Source organism: Chinchilla lanigera, unplaced genomic scaffold, assembly GCF_000276665.1.
Source record: "Chinchilla lanigera isolate Chin_1 unplaced genomic scaffold, ChiLan1.0 scaffold00064, whole genome shotgun sequence".
Taxonomy (NCBI): domain Eukaryota; kingdom Metazoa; phylum Chordata; class Mammalia; order Rodentia; family Chinchillidae; genus Chinchilla; species Chinchilla lanigera.
In genome coordinates, this window is record NW_004955465.1 from 10311854 (window position 1) to 10329898 (window position 18045).

At 47.2% G+C, this 18045-nt stretch overlaps 1 protein-coding gene across 1 annotated transcript; it reads right to left on the reverse strand.

Annotated features, from left to right (window-relative positions):
• Positions 1–7802: 7802 nt before the first annotated feature.
• LOC102020781 (serpin B9-like) lies at positions 7803–17726 on the reverse strand. Its single transcript, XM_005398912.2, has 7 exons — positions 17464–17726; positions 15560–15735; positions 13446–13583; positions 12963–13080; positions 11919–12061; positions 10817–10972; positions 7803–9428 (listed from the first exon to the last, which is right to left on the reverse strand). Exons 2-7 carry the CDS (start codon positions 15725–15727, stop codon positions 9024–9026), a joined length of 1128 nt encoding a protein of 375 aa, XP_005398969.1. The 5' UTR covers positions 15728–15735; positions 17464–17726; the 3' UTR covers positions 7803–9023.
• Positions 17727–18045: the final 319 nt, after the last annotated feature.

Below are 18045 nucleotides of genomic sequence, written 5' to 3' on the forward strand. Positions count from 1 at the left end.
ATATCATGGAAGATAATCTGCTTTTATAAATGTTATTCATAAGTAAAAATACCTTTATGTTAGTATTTAGGCTTCTGTCTGACCAGATATTGGGGTATAATGACACAGTTAAGGTAACACACAAAATGAATCACCACAGAGGGTGTTTGTCGCTTGTGGTCTAGGGGCCAGATGGATGATTATAAGGTATCTGTGTTGAAGAGTGGGCTCCTGGCTGCATTATGAGGGTATTTCTTGGAAGGCTGCTATCATGTGAAAGGTGAGAAAGAAGAAGCATGAGATGAGATCAAGGCAGGCAGAAGAGAGAAGAGTCACTCACCGTGGGACCACAGTTACCTGATAACCTCCAGTGTCTCATTCAGTCTCAGGAACTCTTCCACGTCATCATCAGGAGCTCTTGATCTGATACTTGTGCAGATCTCTGTCACAGGCAAACCAATCCAGAGGCCAGTAAAGGCGATAAGAGAGGTTTTATCAATAATATACTATTGCAAAGTGAGGAGGAGCCAGCATGAACTGCACTCCACAGAGAAGACTGTGTTCAAGCTAGGAGGGGAGGGAAAGGAAAGAGGCCAGGGAGAGGGGAGAGGCAGGGACACTCAGTGTGTGTCTATCCCAGTTAGGGGTGCATCTTCCCAGAGACTGGGAGACAGAGGCCTGTCCTTCCTGATGGTCCCATGCCAAAGGAATGACTTTCAGGTGCTTCAGAACAACACCTCAGGGTACTAAGTGACCCATGCTTCACCTACCTCAATGACAGACCGACTATTCCCCATTTTAGAAATCATTCTGTAGAGAGAAGTTCAGGGTGATATGAGCACCATAGCCTGGAACCAACAGTAAATTCACCGGAAAGCCTTGGGTTTTCCCAGGCAGTGCCTTTAAGAGCTCATCCTAGAGAGGAGACCTGCAGCTCTCGGACACCTTGTTACTACTTCAGTTTTTCATGTGGAAGGGAGGGCAGATGGGGTCGTTTGTGAGAGTGCAGGTTTTACAGGCCAGGGTTGAGACCCAGTCCAGAAAGAGGCTCAGAGGAGCCCGGCTCTGGCTGGCTCAGGGGAGAATCTTCCTGAGCTGTGGTTTCTCAACTCCCAGTCAGTCCTTGACTTACATTTTCCAGTTCCTTTGGCTCCTGACTGCAGGTCATGGTGACCCTTGGGCTGGGTCACCTCGGATTTCCAGTCACCCAGGGAAGAGGGGAGCCAGACACCTGGACCCCGGCGGTGAGATGCCTGCTCCTCGCTGTCAGAGGACACACTGCACCTGAAGAGACCAATTTGAACCCAAGTGTGAGTTACCAGATGGAGAGTCCCACTGGGCTTTTTTCCAGGTTCTTGGGGTCCCCAAAGTGAGCCGGAGAAGACACATGGAGAGAGCACCAAAAGTGAGTGTTCATGGAAGAGGAAAAGAAGTAGGGTCTGCAGGGGGAGAGCAGAACTGTGCAAAGGCTCCCAGTGGCCTGACCATAAGGGAAAGTGTGCTTTTCTCTTTATGTAAAGAAGGCATTGGGGAAATGCTGTCAAACACACTTGGCGTCATGTCCTCTTAAACCATGCTCTGAAAAAGCTCCCTTGGTCTGCTGCTACATGTGAGTAAAGGATAAGGAACAGTAATTTTGATTGGTTATGTCTATACACAAATGAAGGAATCAAAAGAGCCTCTTTGATCGGTCCAGTCAACAGTGTAAGATTCAAATGAGGGATTGAAATGGTATCTTCTGATTGGTCCAAATTAGCACTTTTCTGATTGGTTCTGTGAAGAGTGATGATGAAGACTGCGCTGTATTGTGAGTGTCCCTCTCCCTGAATATGTCCCTCTCGCTGCTGCCCTGTCTTATAAGGAGCCATCCTTGACCTTCAGTGAGCTTCTATCCTTCACACTCAGCAAACAACCGACCATATTAGACAGCAATGGCCACTCCATAGTTCTCCCATCCCACTCCTCCCTGGAGATTTCTGGCAGCTCTCTTGGCCGTGAGAAGCCATGAAGTGAGGTACACATTGTGTCTGTTATGTAATCCCAGGAGAACACCATGAACCGGAACCTCTCCCTCAGGCACAGTTCTCGGTGGGTCCCCTACATTCCTCCCCCCAGGCCTCATCTTCCAGGGTAACATCAACTTCCAGGAGTGCTACAGCTGGAACACAGTCACCTTTGGGGGACATCTCTGACCCAGACCCTAGCATCAGCTCCTTGTCACCTGTTGGAGCCTCATGGGGAGGACAGAGCCCTGAACACATCATGCACGTGTAGAGCTGGCTCTGTCCATTGCTAGGGGGATGGAGAAGCAGGTGGGAACCACACTCCGGATCCTATTCTGACTGCTACGGAGAAGATGGTGACACTTGGGGAGGGGAGATTGATGTTTCTGGCAGCTGATCAGCCAAGCATGGTAATTCCCAGGCCTCTGCAGGGCAGGTTTCCCAAATGTAGAGAAAGGTGGGTGAATCCCACAGCAGGACTATGGAAGGAGTGACCCCTGGAAATAGCTGCCCACAGAATAGCCCCACGAAGCATCAGTGCTAAGGCTGGATGCCAGCAGCAATCCCAAATTTATGGTGTTTGAAGCCCAGACTGATCAGGAACAGGATTTTTTTTAAAGGAAAAGCACTACACACTACATGGACAGGTTCAGAAGAATTTCCTGAAGGAAGCATCATCTGAGCTGGAGTCTCACAGACAAGCCAGGGTGCCCAGCGCCTGTGAAGTCCCCAGGGAGGAGTGTACATAGCTTCCTGGGGTTCTTAAGGAAAGAAGATACAGCCATGACATGACAGTGCTAACCTCCTCCCAGAGACTTTGGACCTGCTGGTGAGATAAAGGATGCAGTGAAGGGCTTCAAGTTGGCTGGGCCGAAAGAGAGATTTGGAGGATGATGCAGGCCTCACGGGTGAGTGATCATGGTAAGATACATGCAACATCACAAATTCTGCGTGGATTTTATGGTATGGTGACAGTGGTAGAGAGGGCCCGTTGGGCGGCTTGAGGAGCCCCAAGGATTGTCTGTCTTTGGTTTAACCTCGTTGGTAATCTGTAAGGAGGACCAGGCCCTGAGTGGGCTGCAGAATGCAGAGCTGGTGATGTAAAGTGCTTCCTGCTGTGGTGAAGCGAGTGCCCCAGCTAGATGAGAAAGGAATCTGAGGACACAGATCAGGATGTAGTTTTGGATAAATAGTGTGTGTTAGTGTTTTCTGGTGAGATAACAAAATACCCAAGGCAGGGAATACTACACAGAAAGGAGATGTATTTCTTTTGCATGTTCTGGAGGTCCAGGACCCCGGCCCTGGCATCTGCCAACTCTTGTGAGACCTTCCTGCTATGTCACAACAGAGTGCGTGGCCTAATGATGGGAATGTGTGAGAGCAGATCACAGGGCAAGACAGGAAGTCAGGAGACCAAAGAAGAGCCAGCTTCGCTCTTTCATAATTGCCCTGCTGAGAACCAACTCACTCTGGGGAACCAGCATGAATTCTCTGCAAGGCTGATAACAGGGACTTCCCTTTTTAATGATGCAGAGAAAACCTTGTCCATATCTATGTATACAGGCAAAGATGTCTGCAGACCAGACACCTAGAAGTCAAAGTACTTGTCCAAGGACAATGTTTACTTAAAATTGAAAGACTGATTGATTCCCTCCAAAAGCCTTCATCCCTTCTCCTGAGCACGGTGTACAAGGCCATCCATTCTCTCACACACTCCCCATAATGCACATTATCAGCTTCTGCCCTAACACAAAGAGCATAAGAATTCCTCACATTTGCGTACCTTGTCTCAGAGTGTCTGGGCCATGCCAAAAAGGGAAAGGAAAGCAGAACATATACGCACACAGAAAACCCAGCAGGAGGGACTCTAACCCCAGAAGAATGTGCGCCTCTTACCTGGACATACAATTTACACCCAGTCAGGGTCATTTGCCTACTGTGTACTCGTACAGTACAAACTCTGTGTGGTACCTCGGCCTTGCGGACCCCTGACTGCAGCCCTTTCCTACAGCCTTTCTCCTTTTCCTTGCTGGACCCTGGCATAGTAGATACAGCAGTGCAGGCAGTGCTGGCTGGACAGAGAGAAATGTCCTCTTACTTGGCCTCGAGAATGCAAGTGGAGATGAGCTAAGGGGCTGACGTGACCCATGGACAATGGTAATGTGCGTGTCAGCATCGCCCCTTGTTCCACTAACGGCCACCCCTGAGGCCAGTTAAGCAACCCATGAGGAGACAGCACTCAGATATGGGATCACGCCAGCACTGAAGCATTAAGGCTCGGAAGAAAGTCTTTTCTCAGCAGTAAAATATTGCTGGAAGCTACACACTAAGCTACCCATGAAGCAGACATGGAGAATGGATAGTTTTGTGCCTGAGACACGAACACCTTGTTCCTGTTTGCTAGCGCCTCTGCGGAGGTGACTCTTCCCTCACATCCAACCCCCACCCTCTGCGCATGCTCCGCTCATGGCCCTGTTCCCTGCGCATTCAGTAAAAGCTGAGGCTGCTGTGGAGAATCGCCCTTTTTTGCTCAGAGCTCCTGGCCATGCCAGAGCCCCTTGCAACTGCAGTTTTCTCTGGGTTCCCTTTTCAGCTACATTCTGCATCACTGAGTAGGAGACTGAAGCTTTCTTGAAGGTCTTCAGTAACAGGGCATCCCTCATAAAACCCCAGAGGAATTTATAAAAATGCTGCAGTGAGTAATAGCCTACAGCATATTTTTCCTGGAAACATAAACATGTAAATTTCAATTGCACCCTTAAGTGCAATCTTTAACCAGGTAAGGGAATTGCTCTTCTGGAAAACTGAGTTAATGACAAGAAAATACACAAATAACATACAAGAACAACTAAACCTGGTGAGGCATGTATAAAAATCTTAAGGGGTTGTAATAAAACAATGCTTCAGAGGATGGAATACATGGAGACTCTTCTCATTTTTTGGAATAAGCAGACTAAGGTTGGAATTTACCCAATAAGATGGATTTACCCAATAATTTATATGCTTTAAGTCACTGTAACACTTACCCTCGAAAAACTGCAAAGCTAAAAGTACTATTTTCAGTTCTTCAAGTTATACAGAAATTCACCTGAAGGTATAAGAATGTAAAAATAGATAGGAACACTAAGCATTCTTTGATAAATAGTGTTAAGAAATTGGTTACATGTGAATAAGTCACAAAGTTACTAACACAAAAACAATTGCGCACAGACTATATTGCTAAAACAAGTTTTTAAAAGTTTGGAAGAAAAGTAGATGACTATGACTCATTTCTCGTTAGGAAACTTGTTCTAAAAATAAAAGCAGTGTTGGAAGTCGCAGACAGAAAACTTTGACTACAGAGAAAAAAACCTTTTGTGTTAGTGACTTTTACATCCCTGGGACTCAATTACCTGACAGCCACAACTTAAAGGAGGACAGGGTTATTCTGGGTCCCAGTCTGTAGAGGTTCAGTTCACAGTCAGCTGGCTCCAAGGCAGGGCGGCATGGCAGAGGGTTTTGCTCAAGACAGGGGAGCAGAAAGCAGACCTCCTTCAACCTGCTTCACCTTCAACATCACTTTTAGTGTAACATCACCTGTACATTAGTCTACTGAACATACTGTGGCCCCATAATCCATCACTTCCCCAAAGTCCCACCTATGAGCTCAAGAGGCTTTGTGTGGACATCTGGTTATTAAACATAACACCTGCTTATACGGAAAACATCACACCAAAATTTAAAGGCAAGTCACAAAATTTAAAAACTTAAAAAAAATTAAAAAAACATTATTGAAGAGAGATCTTAACTTTAAAAGCAAAGAAATATCTAAAATGTGAAAAAACTAGCACCCAAAAATGGCAAATTAGATAAGTGTACAGTTAATTGATAGGAGGGGAAAATCAGGAGCCAATAAGTACAGGAAAAAGTTCTCACCAATAATAAAGAAATGCATCAGGTTTGTGTCACTGTACAATGCACGATGTGGGGATGTTTGTATTTACAGAAACTGTGATACATGGTGGTTTGAATGTGTTCTCCAGAGATTTGTGCATTAGAAGCTTGGACATGAGGGTGCTGACTTTCAAAAGTGGTGCAACATTTGTAAGGGGGTGCCTAGTGCAAGGAAATCAGGTCATTGAGAGTGTTGCCTGGGAATATGCGAACATGTCTCTAATTCCTGCATATACTCCCTGGTGTGCATCCCTTTTCTTTACTCATTCTATTTGAGATGAATGAGCAGGACCTTTTCGGGGCCATCACAAACAAGGCTGCAGTGAGCACTCAAGTTCCCACCCTTTCATCAGTGTGGGCAAGGACACCTCTGGGAGATACACCGCAGAGGGGAGCCTACGGCGCCCAGGACATAGGCACAGGGCACTGCCAGGACTTCCTAGGTGGGATATATCCCTTCCTAGTCTCAGAAAGGTCCTACCACCCTATCCCTGGTTGCTACTGGATTATCCAACTTCCTGTCTGATGGGAATCTAAATATATGGCAGTATCTCCCGATACTTTGTGTGTGTATCTCTGGTCATTCTTTTACTGCCTTTTTTGTCCGAGTGATGGAGTTCTTTGTATATCCTAGTGTTAATTCCTTGTGGAGTTTAATTATGTTTTCTTTGTCTCCTAATGGTGTTCTTTGTGTAATGGACCTGATGTACTCAAATTGAGTAATTTAACACCATATATGGCTTATTTAGGTATTATTTTGCCTTTTTAACTAGTGTTAATGCATTTTTTTCCATTTCAGAAACAGGGGCTGGGGATTTAGCTCAGCAGCACAGTGCCTGCCTGGCAAATGCAAGGTCGTGAGTTCAATTCTTGGTACCGGCACAAAAACAACACCACCACCACCACCAACAAAAACAAAACAAAACCAATTGAAACACAGTTATAGATACTAGGGCAAGTAGATATTCATATGTCAAAGAACTCAGTTGGATGTCTACCTTGCTGTATGTACACAAAATGGGTCAACAACTAAACAGAAGAGCTACATCCAGAAAACTCTTAGAAGAAAACACACAGGGGTAAATCTTCATGCTCCTGAATTTGGCCAGGGGATTATTAAAATGTGACTTCAATCTCATGAGCAACAACAGCATAATTAGATATGCTGGACATTTTCAAATTAAAAGCTTTCTGCCTCAAAGAGTATTATTAAAGTGAAAAGGCAGGTTAATGATGAGAGAAAATATTTGTAACTCATGTATCTGTTGAGCGTCTAATACCACAACATGGAAAGGACTGTTTTAACAGCAAGAACAAAAAAATCAATCCAATTAAAAATGGGCAAAGGGCTGGCATAGACATTTTCCAAACAAAGAATGCAAAGCCCAATGAACTCCTGAAAAGATCCTCCATGTCAGCAGTCATTGCACATCTGCAGATCCAAACCACCTCATGTTTCTGCTCCTCTCATCAGGACAGTCATAGCTTAGAAAAGAAAAGAAATGTGCAGAGAAGTTGGAATCTCATAGGTTCCTGGTGGGAATGTAACATGGCTCATCCGCTGTGCAAACCAGTTTGACAGTTCCCTGCAAGGTTAAATAGAGTTACTCTACAACCCAGTAATTCCTTTCCTTTACACTTGAGTACATGTGCAAAAGAAGGGAGACCAGGTATCGGAACCAATACACGTGCATGCAGGTGACCAGCAGAAGTATTTACATATACCCCAATGAGTAAAAAAAAAAACAGATGGATGAATGAGTAAATAAATTATGGTAATTTCTGCAAAAGAATGTTATACAGCCATAAAGGGAACAAATGGATACAGGCTACAGTGATGAACGCACCTAGAAAATACTACACTAAGGAAAAAAAGCCAGACACAAATAGTCATACATATGCTTCAGTTTATATGAAATGTTCAGAGTAGGTAAATGGACAGAGAGAAAAAGCAGAATGGTGACATCCAGGGATGCAGGGAGCAACAAATTTGGTTTCTCTGCTTAGTGGGCAGACCTTGCTTTTGGGACAATGAACACTTCTTGGAAGTTGGTAAAGGTGGTGGTTACATGATACACTTAATGCACTGTTTAAGATGGTGAACTTTGTTATGTGAATGTCCTCAACAATGAAGTTCTAAAGGAGCACAATAAAGTTGGTGACATCTCACATGGAAAGTAATTAGAGCTTGTACAGAATGAGTAACTTATTATTGCAGTATAAGTGACAGACAGACAGATGAGATGGAAGCCTAATCCCTGGGACCCTAAGGTCTAGGTGGAGAACTTCCTTAGAGGACAGAAGATTAATAAAGCAACCACCACGAATGGCTGCATTTTGAGTTTAAAGTGCACATCAGGTTCTGGAGAAAAGGAAAGTTTCATGAGGAAGATGATGTCTGAAATGAATTTTAAGTGTTGAATGAATTTAACTGCTAGGGTTGGAGATTGAGAAATCAAATCACGTGAATAAACCTGTCATCCCTACAAGGCTGAAAGATTAAATAGTGTAACCTGCTGCCACAACAGCTGTGTGAGCTGGGCACAGACAATAAAGAACAGCTGCTGAAGAAGCCCGACTCTGTCCCCAGCCGAATGCAGTGTTCTGTACAGACCTGGTGAACAGCAAATGTGCAATAAAATACAATTCAAATGTGCACTTCTTTAAAAAGTCCAAGAAGGAGGAACACTGTCACAGGAGTAATAGCACCAAGTGGCATGGATTAGGATTTAGAAGGTGTGGTTGAGGCACGTGTGTGACAGGGTTGGAGGCATTAGGAGGCGCACTGTGAGTACAATAAGAAGCTCGCATGGTGAGTGCCAGAGGTGTTTGTGACCATTCAGGAAAAGTGTGGGCTCCGCTCCAGGATCTGTTCTGCACCCTGCATTCAACATGGCAGTCTGCCGTCCTGAGATCTTTGTTGAGTGGCACAAGTGAGTGGCAGTGTGGTGTGAGAGGAGCTCGTACATGGTGCGCTATGCTGATGGTCAGGTGAATGCCAATCTGCCCGCAGGCTGCACTTGGTTTTTTTAATGATGAACTTCATGGAGTTTGGATGGAGTTTGGGGACACAGAGGGCACAGCTTGCATGCACAGGGAGAGCACCCCTCATGGAGACGAGAACCTGCCACAGAACAGCAGGCAGTTGGTGCTGTTGTGCCTGATGAAGAACAGGAAGGGGTGGTCAGCACGGAACACCGGCAATTCCTCGTCACAATCGAATGAAATCTGCCCCTCTGATGCTGCGGCAGCCTCTGTGCCTTCCTCGTTGACCTCCACCACACTCTTGTGCACGAACTTGGACACACACAGGTCGCTGTCGGCCAACATCCCGGACAGGTCGGCCTTGCCAGGATGAAAGGCGTCCACCACGCCCAGACCCTGCAGCACAGAGCCCATGTCGTAATCCTCTTGCAGTTTAAATCTCGGGAGGAAAACTTCCACTTCAGTCCTCCTCATGTGCTCTGGACGGGTCCAGCTTTGAAATTTCTCAAAAGTGAGGGATTTTTCCACCTGAAAGAGCGGCAATAGCATTTACCATTCGGACCTCAGTGCCCATCCACAGCGGTCCCTCCCAGGGGCAGCCTTTGCTCCTCTGGCCCGCAAATGTTGCCCACTATCACATACTGTCCCTGCAGCTGCCTGGGACCTTGTCAGGTCCTGGATTGTCCTGTAGAAGTTGCTGCAAAGCCATCTCAGGTGTCCCTCCTGGGGTAGGAGTTGGGGCTGTGCCTCTCTCCTCCAGTGCTGACTAGTGTCTCTGCCAGGTGGCTGCCCTTTGTGGGGATTTGGGCTTTCTGAGATTTTTGGTTTACTGAAGGAGACTTAGTTTTGGAGCAGACAAACCATTGCTGGTGAACAAGGAACAAAGGGCTGTGGCTGTGAGTCACCAGGGCAGGGGCCTGAGGCTGTAGGGAGATGGGTCTGTCTTCAGGGAAAGAACAGCATGAAGGCCTCATTGGGCTTTCTAGCTAATCCTGACTAGAAAGAGTGAAAATTTCATAGAGGAAGTCCCTTGGACACAAAAGAAAGGACAAGAAAGTATAAAAAAGAAAAAGCAGATATAAAAGATACAGCTAGAATAAATGGCATCCAGACTGACACCAGAGGGAAAGCAGATGGGCCGAGCACAGAGAAGCCAAGAATACAGAGCCAGGAGTGTCCTCCAGGCCCAACACAAGACACAGGAGGAGAGAAAAGAGCCACTTTAGGAGAACTTCTGCTCAGAGGGTACAGTATGTCTCCTCACCTATGCAATTGCACAGGTATTTTTTCCACTGTAGGGTCGCTGTGTTACTACAACAGATACACATATGGCCCACTAACTCGAAGCTGACTTTCTGGAAAGCCCCTCCCAACCAATCACCTGCTCTTCCCTGAGATAAAGACCTGGAAGGACAAAGGGACACAGAGAAGTCAGACCAAGACAACTATAGAGATGTTCACATAGCCTTCAATGCCTCATTTAATCCAAGGACACATTGGGAGCCAATCTAATTGTGACCAGTGTCAGAGGAGTGAGGGTCCCCCAAAACATCATCAAAGAAACCAGGGACAAAGGCCCATGGGCTTCAATCTTTCCAGGCCCTTGTCCTGTCTGGGGCAGCTGCCTATCTTCTGCTTTTTCCTCCTAACAAATGCAAGGTCATCCTCTCTTCAGCTCTGTCCCTCTAGTTCATTTCTGCTGCTGAGTTTAGCACCCCAGTAGCTGCTCATCCCAGGGGAGCTCATTGCTGGACACAACAAGGTGGGACTGTGAGTGGCTTTCAGTAGAGAGGGGGACAGAGGGATGGCCCAGGGCAGGAGTGTGTGCCAGGGCGGTTCCGGTGGGAAAGGACACAGAGATGTCACCAGATGCTCCGGGAAGGACGGAAACACACACACACAGACCCCTGTCTCACCGTGCTGAGGTCCATTCCTTCGTCCGGGAGCACCACGACCATGCTCAGCTCCTGGCCCGCATAGGGCAGCTCCAGCACCTGGGCCTGCACCTCGCTCACGTGGGCCAAAGGAAACGTGCCTGACTGGACCATCATCTGCACCGGCTTCTGCTCCTTCTGACGGGGTGAGCAGAGGGGCACGCATGTCACACAGATTCTCCAAGGAGCAAGAAAACTGCCAAGGATTTTCCTGAGTGATACCACTGCCACCAGGGAAACGGTATTTGCTTTCCATGTAACCCTTGTGGAAACCCCACCCAGCACTTCCCACAAGTGTGAAAAGTCAAGGAGTGTGGGCAGAGGCAGGAGCAGCCTGGGAGATGTCCAAGTTAGCAGAATAAAATGAGAAGCTCCGAATTTGCAAAGTGGTATTGCTTGGCTTTGAAAGCAACAACCCCCCCACCAGTCCCATAAGGAACACTGAATGAATCATTACGGGAAGTGCATCTTATTTTAAAGTGGAGGTGTAGTGGAACATGGATAAACATCCCAAATGTTTTCTTGATAATCATCTGTTTTTAAAAGTTTATATGACTTGGCAAATTATTTTACTCTGCTTTGATTGAAGTTGAAAATATCAGGAGTAACATTTTGCCACTTGTTTAGAAGGTTAGATGTTTACAAATATTGAATTAATAAATCTGTACTAAACAGCAGTTCAAATGAACACTTCTATTAATTTAAAAATTATTTGATTAGGGATATGCGTCTTTGCATTTTTTTTTTTGATACTGCCCAGTGCCCTGTACACATGACACAATATTGTATCACTTTTTTTTTTATTGCTTCTACCTGACAATGGGACATAAAGAAAATCTTCAGTGTTCGGACTCAGGCTGCAGGCGTAAACTCAGGAGAAATGATCAGACAGGGAGAATAGTCATTTAATGCAAAAATTATATGTACCAAATATTCTGAAGTCCTCACATTCTGTTTTCCTGAGTTCAAAAGTCAATTCAGATATATATTGTTACCAAGAATTTCTAACCACTTATGCCCTTGAAAGTTAAATTTTTTTATTCCACTTCTTTAGGAAATGATTTTGTTGAGAGCTTCTCCCTACCTGGTTTATTTTGAAAGGCACTGTCCTTGTGCTCCACTCTTCAAACGGTTCCTCCCAGCTTCCTTTGAAGTAGACAGCATTAATGAGAACCAGCCTGCAGTCCTCTCCAATTGAATCCTTTGCCAACAACTCCTCAATTTTGCCTTTTGGGGAAAGCAGAGACTACATTCAGTGGCTCCTTATACACACACGGTGGACAAACTCTAGGACCACATCCTGGTAGATTTAAGCATGATGATTTCAAACTAGCTGAGTTAGGATGTTATGCATTAAACATGGGGAAACAACTCCGAGGAGCAGTGTTCGTGCACATGGACACTTGGGGAGCATCCACCAAATGGGGGAGGTGACAGGCTTCTGAGTCACTCAAGGAGAGCAGCCAATGAGAAAGAAAGGGCAGCTTGGAGGTCCAGCAAGCAGGACAGGAGAGATGCGCTGTCCCACTGACTGCGGTCCCTCAGGGGTTAAATGCAGTGTGAGGTCTAAGGCTCCCTGCTCACACCCAGAGCTAACACTGGGCAGGGAGGAGTCAGTGTGAGGGGCGGCCAGAACAGGGCCAAAGGGAGGAAGTGGCTGACGGGCACATTAGGGGCTTCTGGGAGCCCAGGGAAGAGAGATCACTGTTGATCCCCAGACAGAGCTCCAGGCAGCCCTGGGGAAGATAAACTGGGCGAGCTGGATTTGCTCCTCTTCCCCTGGATATCTAGAGTTGCCTTCTCATGACCTAATGCACCCTTCCCAATTGCTGCTTCAAGAAGGCATAAGTGGTAAAGATTCCAAAAGAAATGAGGGGAATAACTGTTTAGTTTTCAGGGAAAACTACCCTCCATTTACTCCTGTCTCATGTGTTAGCACAAATAAAAATGCTCGTACTGGTGTTCGGGAGTGTGAATGGGTCACACGTCCAACCATCATTGATCTCGGGGCCATGGAGGGAATATGTCATTGTGTGAACTGGGAGTGAATGAGGATCAGGCTCAAACATAGAGCAGGGCTGAGGAGAGGCGGGGAGAGAAATGAGCAGAAGGAAGCGCTAATGCTGACCTTCAGTCTTTCTGGACACCCAAGCATTGATGTGTTCCCTGGACCTCTCTGCATCTTTGGTAAAGGACAGCTGCTCCAGCTCTGCCTGGTAGAACTGCAGACAGGACTCCTGAAATGACTGTGGACAGAGACACAAAGGGTGAGGCCAGGGAGCTGCACAAAAGATCAGCACGCTGCTGAACATTCTGAGTACTACCTGGTCCTTTGACAACTTATACATGACACATGTGGTTCTTAGAAGAGGTCATACTGAGCTTTCAAGTTGTCAAATACCAGACTCTAAGTGGGGATGTGCTGAGTCTGGACTAACTGGACATGAATGAAAGAACTCCAAGACCCTCACATGGGAAATCATGCCAGGCGTCCTTAGAGCACAGTCATCATTTGGAAAGACAAGCTTTCCCCTCAGTTCATCAAGTTCTGAGGGGTCCTCCTCCTGAGCTCTGGGCACCAGGTATTTTAAATCAACTTTCCTGAACTTACTGAGAGGAACTGGCAGCTCTCTTCTCCAAAGAGCCCGTTGGCTATGCTGAGGGAGAACGGAGCCCCAGGCCTGTGCACCTGGGTAAGAAGCGACTGGAAGCCCCGGTGAATGTCGTCCTCGGTGTTTAATGCCAGCGCCTGTGAAAATGCCAAAACACATCGTCAGTGTTGTCCTCTGGTCTCACAGAGAGCTTACCAAAGTGAAAGTTTGTTCTCAAACACTCCATAAAATAATCCTTTGCCAGAAATTTATTGTTGTTTTGGTTTGGGTTGTTATTTTTCTGAGTGAGGGTCTAACTAAGTAATCCAAGCTGGACTCAAACTCATGGGGATGCTCCTGCCTCAGCCTCCTGAGTGCTACAATTTCTGGTGTGCAACACACCACCCAGCAAGGCTGTTTTACTTTACCTGAGCAGTGCATCCTACTGAGGAGCCGCTGGTGGGGTGATGGAGAGATTGGCGAGGGTAGGAAATGTGCTCACAGCTGTGGCTCCTCCCCCTCTGGAGACTCAAGGCCAGTGAGGGAAAAGGAAAATGGCCAGAGAGGTCCAAAATGGAACTGTTATAAAGCCTGCATCCCCTGCTGGGGAGGAATCCACCAGACACAGGAGAAAAACTGTATGTAAAATTTATTTCAAAAAGAAATACATGGTTCAAAGCACTAAAACTGCAAAGAAAATGTGCAGGAATAGAAGCACATGGGAATATTAAAAGGAGTTAAGGGTATAAAAGAAACAACAGGATTAAGAGAAATGAAACAGAGTTCTTAAAGTTGTATCCTAGAGAGATTATTTATTACATATATTTTAAGTGTTACTTTCAAATTTGATAAAATATATATTAAGCTATAAGAAAAGTCTCAATTGATTCTGAAATACAAACATGTTAAGATTACAGTTCAGCATGGTTGTGCAGGTCTGGAATCCCAGCAGGAGGAAGCTGAGGCAGGAGGACTGCAAGTTTAAGATCAGGCTGGCCAGGGAGTAAGCAAGATTGTCTCAAAATAACAAAGGGCTGAGAGTGGTTCTCAATGTGAAGATTTGGGCTCTATGTCATAGTACAGAAAAAAGAAAGTGTACAGGTTTTAGGATCTGATATTAATGCATTCATGTAGAAATTAAAATCACTAATAAAATACCAATAACAAGAAAATGGCCCATCTGCGTAATTACTAAAATACTTTTTTGTGCCTGGAATGGTGGCAGACAGCTCTCATCTCAGCACTCTGAAAGCGTGAGGCAGGAGGATCAAAAATTCAAAATTTCAAAAAATAGATCAACAAATAAATAAGTTGAAGCCCAGCCTGGCCAATCACGTAATTGAGGAAGACTTTCAAGCACTTTTTCAAAGGTTGGGAATAAAGAATTTTTAGTATATGTGCTGCCGAAGCGAGCACAATAAAGAATTTTTAACGGGGCAGGCTCAGTGTGAAGGGTTTCTGTTCATCTTTGAGTAGTTAGAAGAAAAAAACCTCTCTCCCAAGTAAATAACCAATGTCCCCAGCAATCACAGTGCTATTCTATTCTAAGTAAATAATAGTTCCAGGCAGACCTGGGTACTTACCCAGATTCAGTCATTATACAGTTAATGCTGCAGTCATCAAAACCCCACTTATTTCACAAATGCATACAGTTCTTAGGCTTTGATGCATTTAAATTTGTTTAAAACTTAGAAAAAAGAGGATATGACCCTACCCATGACAACAGAGAAACAAGAAAAATAACTGAAAGCTACTTCTTAAAAGAGTTAGATGGTCTTTAAAAAGCTTTTTTTCTAATACCCAACAAGTTTAATCCTAATGATACTGCTTCATCATAGGAAAATTGGAAGAGCTGCAAAGTCCTCTGATAAAGCTTAAAGATTACTGAAAAGAAAATGCCAATAATTGAACCAATGCCCCTGAATTGCAAGCTTAAATGAGGGTCCAGATGGAAAATGTTGTATGTAGTTTACCACAGGAAATATATAAGAAAGCAAATTGAAAGTTAAACCAGTTTCACTTAAGACTGAGGCATCACTGTGATCGCTGGTAGCTCACTCCCACTGAGCACGTGTTTATATGAATCATCTCATGGAGTCCCGGCAGGAAGGAGACAGGACAGAGCCCAGCCTACCTGGATGATCTGGGCCGCCGTGCTGCCCTTGGCCCCCAGCAGGAGCATGGCCAAGGCTGAGGAGACGCTCAAGGGAGAGTAGAAGACATTGCGTGCAGGGTCCTCCTGACCAAGAAGCTTTAAAAGGCGGATGGCAAAGGAGCCATTGGTTTCCGACAGCGTGTTCATGATGCAGTCTAGAGGCAAAGACCAAAGGGCCATGTCATGCCACTCACCTGAGGGTTCACGGCCCTGTATCCTGGCTACATGGAAACAGTCCTTTTGATTTTCATCGCAGAGCTTCCAAATATTTTAAGCTAGACCAAAAAAGTTCCACTTCACTGCCACTCTCTTTCCAAAACTATGCCCAGATTGTAGGGGAATTAGCTAAGGTGATGGGGCAGCACCCAGAGCAGCCTGCAGGCCTCAGGGAAACCACAGACACTCTCATCTGCACAAGCACACAGACAGATGCGAGGGCGGGAACTCACACACACAGGACACGGCTGGGCCAGGTGAACTCTGCTCCTTCCCCACAAGCACCACCTCCTCCCTTCCAGGAGCAGCACTGAGTCAGGGATGAAGAGGAGGAGGAGGAAGGGGTGGGGGAGGAGGAGGGACAGAGAGGAGGAGACCCAGAGTGAGGAGCAGGGAGGACCTCTAGCCAGGCCTCAGCATCCCTCCTGTGCTTATTCTCGCCTCTGTGTATGGAGAATCCCTGTGCGATTTTCAGCTGTGCGCCAGGCCCTGAATGCACAAAGATAGGAGCTGTTGCCTGAGGCAGGCTGAGGTCAAACCTGCTGTGAGGACAGAGCCTTCTGCTGCAGGGACAGCTCAGGGCCCGGCTAGCTGAGGGCGCCAGGCTGCTGTCTCTCCCGCCCTGCAGCCTGTGTCCCTGAGGGTGGGCTGCCTGCATCCAGCTCAGAGTTCCTCCCCAACCTGCCCTGCTGCGGAAATCATGTGACCGAAACCCTGGACTCAGGGAGGGAACACTGTTGTTTTTCCTGTTTTCTTTCACTTTCCCTAAGGAACTGAGGTTTCCCTCAGAAACTGGGGGCGCTTCCCTCCCTGGTCCCAGGCACCTGGAGGATCTCCCTGGGTCTTCCCTTGAGCATCTTCCCCTACGGGCTCCGAAGGCCCCCTTCAACCCCTGCCCCAATCTCCACCTCCCACGAGAGAGGCAGGTTCCTGTCCACAGCCCTGGGCCCTCCCCAGACCCTGCTGCTCCTGCCGCTCTGGTCCGTGTGTCCCCTGCCTGTCCTCACCACCATGCAAATCAACGCAGCTCCCTACACACCGCTGCTCTTCTTCACTGCTGACTTCTGCCCTCTTCTCTGCTCCCGTGACCCCTCCACCCATCCTGGTCCCTTCACAGCGGCCTCTGAGCCTGCAGATATGCTTTCTACTCTGAAGGCCCCTGAGCCCTGGCCTGGGCGCTCCCACATAACCCTGTATCTGCTTCATCTCAGGGCTGCCCAGGCGGCCTCCCTCCCCACTTCCTGGCCAAAGCCACCCTCCCTGCTGTGCTGCAGCCTCTCTGTGGGACTTGGGTCCCTGCTGCAGGCAGTGGGGACAGGGACCCAGACCCAGAGGGGAAGCAGGTTTCAGAGAAAGAAGGTTTCTGTTTTTGGGGAGGCAAGTGACAGGAAAGACAGGAAGGGTAGGGAAGCTGGGTCTGAAGGAGAGCGGGATTGGATCAGCACCAGGACCAGGACAGACAGAGGAACCAGGGCGGGGCTGCTGCAGGGAAGACAGGCTGAGAGGTGACCAGGACGGCCCTAGGGAGTGAGGCCATCTGTGCCCCCTCAGCTCCAGAGCTGCAGCTGCAGGTGCCACCTGGCCTTGCCCAGGTCTCTCTGCAACCCCATCTGCCCCAGGGCAGAAACCTGGTCAGTTCCCACCCAGCCTGCCACAGCTGACCTCACCTTCACAGAGCACGCAGCTCCACTGTAGCCTGGCCCCACTGGATCAATGGCAGGACAGCGGCCTCAGTGCGGGGCGGCTCAGGAAGCCCAGGCTTTTGTGTCCCTGGCTATGTGGGTGTTTCTGGTTCCAGGGGCGGGGCTGTCCAGTCCTGTTCTGTCCTGTCTTCCTGTCTCGCCTCCTCCACAGCCCAGTGGCCCCCTGGGCCACAGGGATCCTGGTGGGGTACAGGAGGTGCTGATGACCTTGTTGCAACAGAGGATGCAAAATCTTGCCCTGCAAAAATTTAAATTGTGAAAGTGAAAGCAGATCAGAGACAAGCTCAAGAACCAGAAGCAGAGTGTGGCATCCTTGGGGGAGGCTGAAGCAGGAGGATGGTGATTTGGAGGCCCCCACCCCCATTAATTTAGGAAGAATTAGTCCCAGAATTTTAGAAAAGGGACTGTGTTGGACTGAGCATGTAGGACGATCCTGGTTCAATCCCCACTATAGCCCCTACCAAAATTCAAACAACAAAGAAAAACCAGAGGAGAGAAGACAACTAGGAGCCCGAGCTCTCCTCATTCCATTAAGCCAAAGGGGAA